General features: G+C 60.8%; 1 protein-coding gene across 1 annotated transcript; it reads left to right on the top strand.

Annotated features, from left to right (window-relative positions):
• Window positions 1-277: 277 nt before the first annotated feature.
• Window positions 278-1,972, top strand: SMPD2 (sphingomyelin phosphodiesterase 2; the record flags this gene model as incomplete). The annotated part of the gene is given in 5 exon segments (XM_029083945.1): window positions 278-369; window positions 819-915; window positions 1,392-1,468; window positions 1,743-1,835; window positions 1,891-1,972. Coding segments are annotated over 5 exon segments (441 nt in total), but the record flags the coding sequence as incomplete, so codon positions are not given.
• Between the last annotated feature and the right edge of the window lie 3 nt (window positions 1,973-1,975).

Here is a 1,975-nt window from a genome sequence, read left to right as displayed (position 1 = left end):
AAGTCCAGCCAGGAACACGACTCGGTGACAGACGAAGGGTTTGAGCCCTGTGCCCCATCCCTGCCCCCCCGTGTCCCCATGGAGGGGTTACCCGTGTGGTTTGGGGATGTGGGACCCTCTTTGGGGGCAAGTTGGGGTTCAAGGTGGGTCTCACAGGTGGGAGAGGAGGGGACGGTGTGGGCCACGCTGGAGCACCCCAAAAGCTCCCTCCTCCCTCCCGGCCTTGGTGCCGTGCCAGCTCCCTGGAGGTGTCACCCCAATCTGCTCCCCCCCACAGGACCCCCCTCTGCCCAGCGTCACCCTCCGTCTCCGGTGAGCGATGGAGGGAGACCCCACCCTGCAGCTCCGCATCTTCGACCTCAACTGCTGGTGAGTCCAGAGTTCACCGGGGCCATGGGGACAGGGACACCTGCACCAGGAGAGGGGTCCCACCTTGGTGTCACCTTTGTGTCCCCTTCCTTTTGGGGTCACTCTTCCAGCCCCAGAGAGTCACAAGGTGCTTGGCTGGGTGGTGCCCCCCTGCCCCTCTGTGTCTCCTCCCCCAGAAAATGACACCCCTCCACTTGCACCCCAACCAGGGATGAGCGGCCTCGATTCTGCTGGTGGCAACAACTGTCCCCAAACAACCTCCCTGCACCTCCCTCTTGTCCCCATGTCCCCCCATGGCCCTTTTCCCCCTCCTCTCCCATCTCCCCCAGTCTGCATCCTGCCTGTACCAGAGCCCTCTCTGCCCCATTTCAGGTCCCAGTGTGCCCCAACAGCCCCCATCGCCCTGTGTCCCCCCCCCCAGGCTGTGACATCCTACCCCTCTCTGGCAGGGCCATCCGCTACCTGAGCAAGCGGCGGCAGGAGCGTGTCCGGCTCATCGGGGACATGCTGCGCCGGGAGGAATTCGACCTGGTGCTTCTCCAGGAGGTGAGGGTGGCCCGTGAGATGAGTGTGTCCGTTCTCAGCCCATGAGATGAGCGTGTCCATTCTCAGCCCATGAGATGAGCGTGTCCATTCTCAGCCCATGAGATGAGCTTGTCCATTCTCAACCTGTGAGATGAGCGTGTCCGTTCTCAGCCCAAGATGAACATGTATGTTCTTAACCCATGAGCTGAGCGTGTCCATTCTCAGCCTGTGAGATGAGCGTGTCCATTCTCAACCCATGAGCTGAGCGTGTCCGTTCTCAGCCCGTGAGATGAACTTGTCCATTCTCAACCCATGAGATGAGTTTGTCCGTTCTCAGCCTGTGAGATGAGTGTTTCCATTCTCAACCCATGAGCTGAGCGTGTCCATTCTCAACCCATGAGCTGAGCGTTTCCATTCTCAACCCATGAGATGAGCGTGTCCATTCTCAGCACATGAGATGAGTGTGTCCATTCTCAGCCTGTCCCACTGTTCTCCAGGTGTGGAGCGAGCAGGACTACGGTGACCTGAAGGTGAAGCTGGGACGCTGCTACCCCTTCTCCCATTACTTCCGCAGGTGAGAGGGGCCAGGCCAGCCCCCCACCGCACCGGGGCTGTCCACGGGGTGGTGACAGGGCTGTGCCACTCCCATGGTGTTTGCCATGTGGAGAGACTGGTGTGGGTGCTGCTGGTCACCTCTGTCACCATGGGAGACCCCATGCCTGGAGAGTGGGATGCTCACAGGAGCACACTGGGATCCAGGCACCTGGGGACCCCCCCTTGGCTCGGGGCTGGGGGGAGGCAGAGGTTGGGGGGGCCACACTCGCTCACCGTGTTTTCCCCTCCCACAGTGGGGTGATCGGCAGCGGCCTCTGCGTCTTCTCCAGGTTCCCCATCCTGGACACCCTTCTCTACCAGTACTCGCTGAATGGGTACCCCTACATGTTTTCACCACGGATCCTTACCCACCCCAACCCACTCCCCTTCCCCCCCTCAACAGCTCCAGCACGGGGACTGGTTCTGTGGTAAATCCGTCGGCCTCGTTGTCATTAAGATCTCTGGGATCATCTTCAACGTCTACGTC

This window comes from Antrostomus carolinensis, unplaced genomic scaffold, assembly GCF_000700745.2.
Source record: "Antrostomus carolinensis isolate BGI_N321 unplaced genomic scaffold, ASM70074v2 scaffold29102, whole genome shotgun sequence".
Taxonomy (NCBI): domain Eukaryota; kingdom Metazoa; phylum Chordata; class Aves; order Caprimulgiformes; family Caprimulgidae; genus Antrostomus; species Antrostomus carolinensis.
The sequence above is the reverse complement of the archived record's forward strand: the minus strand, read 5'-3'. Positions and strand labels throughout refer to the sequence as shown.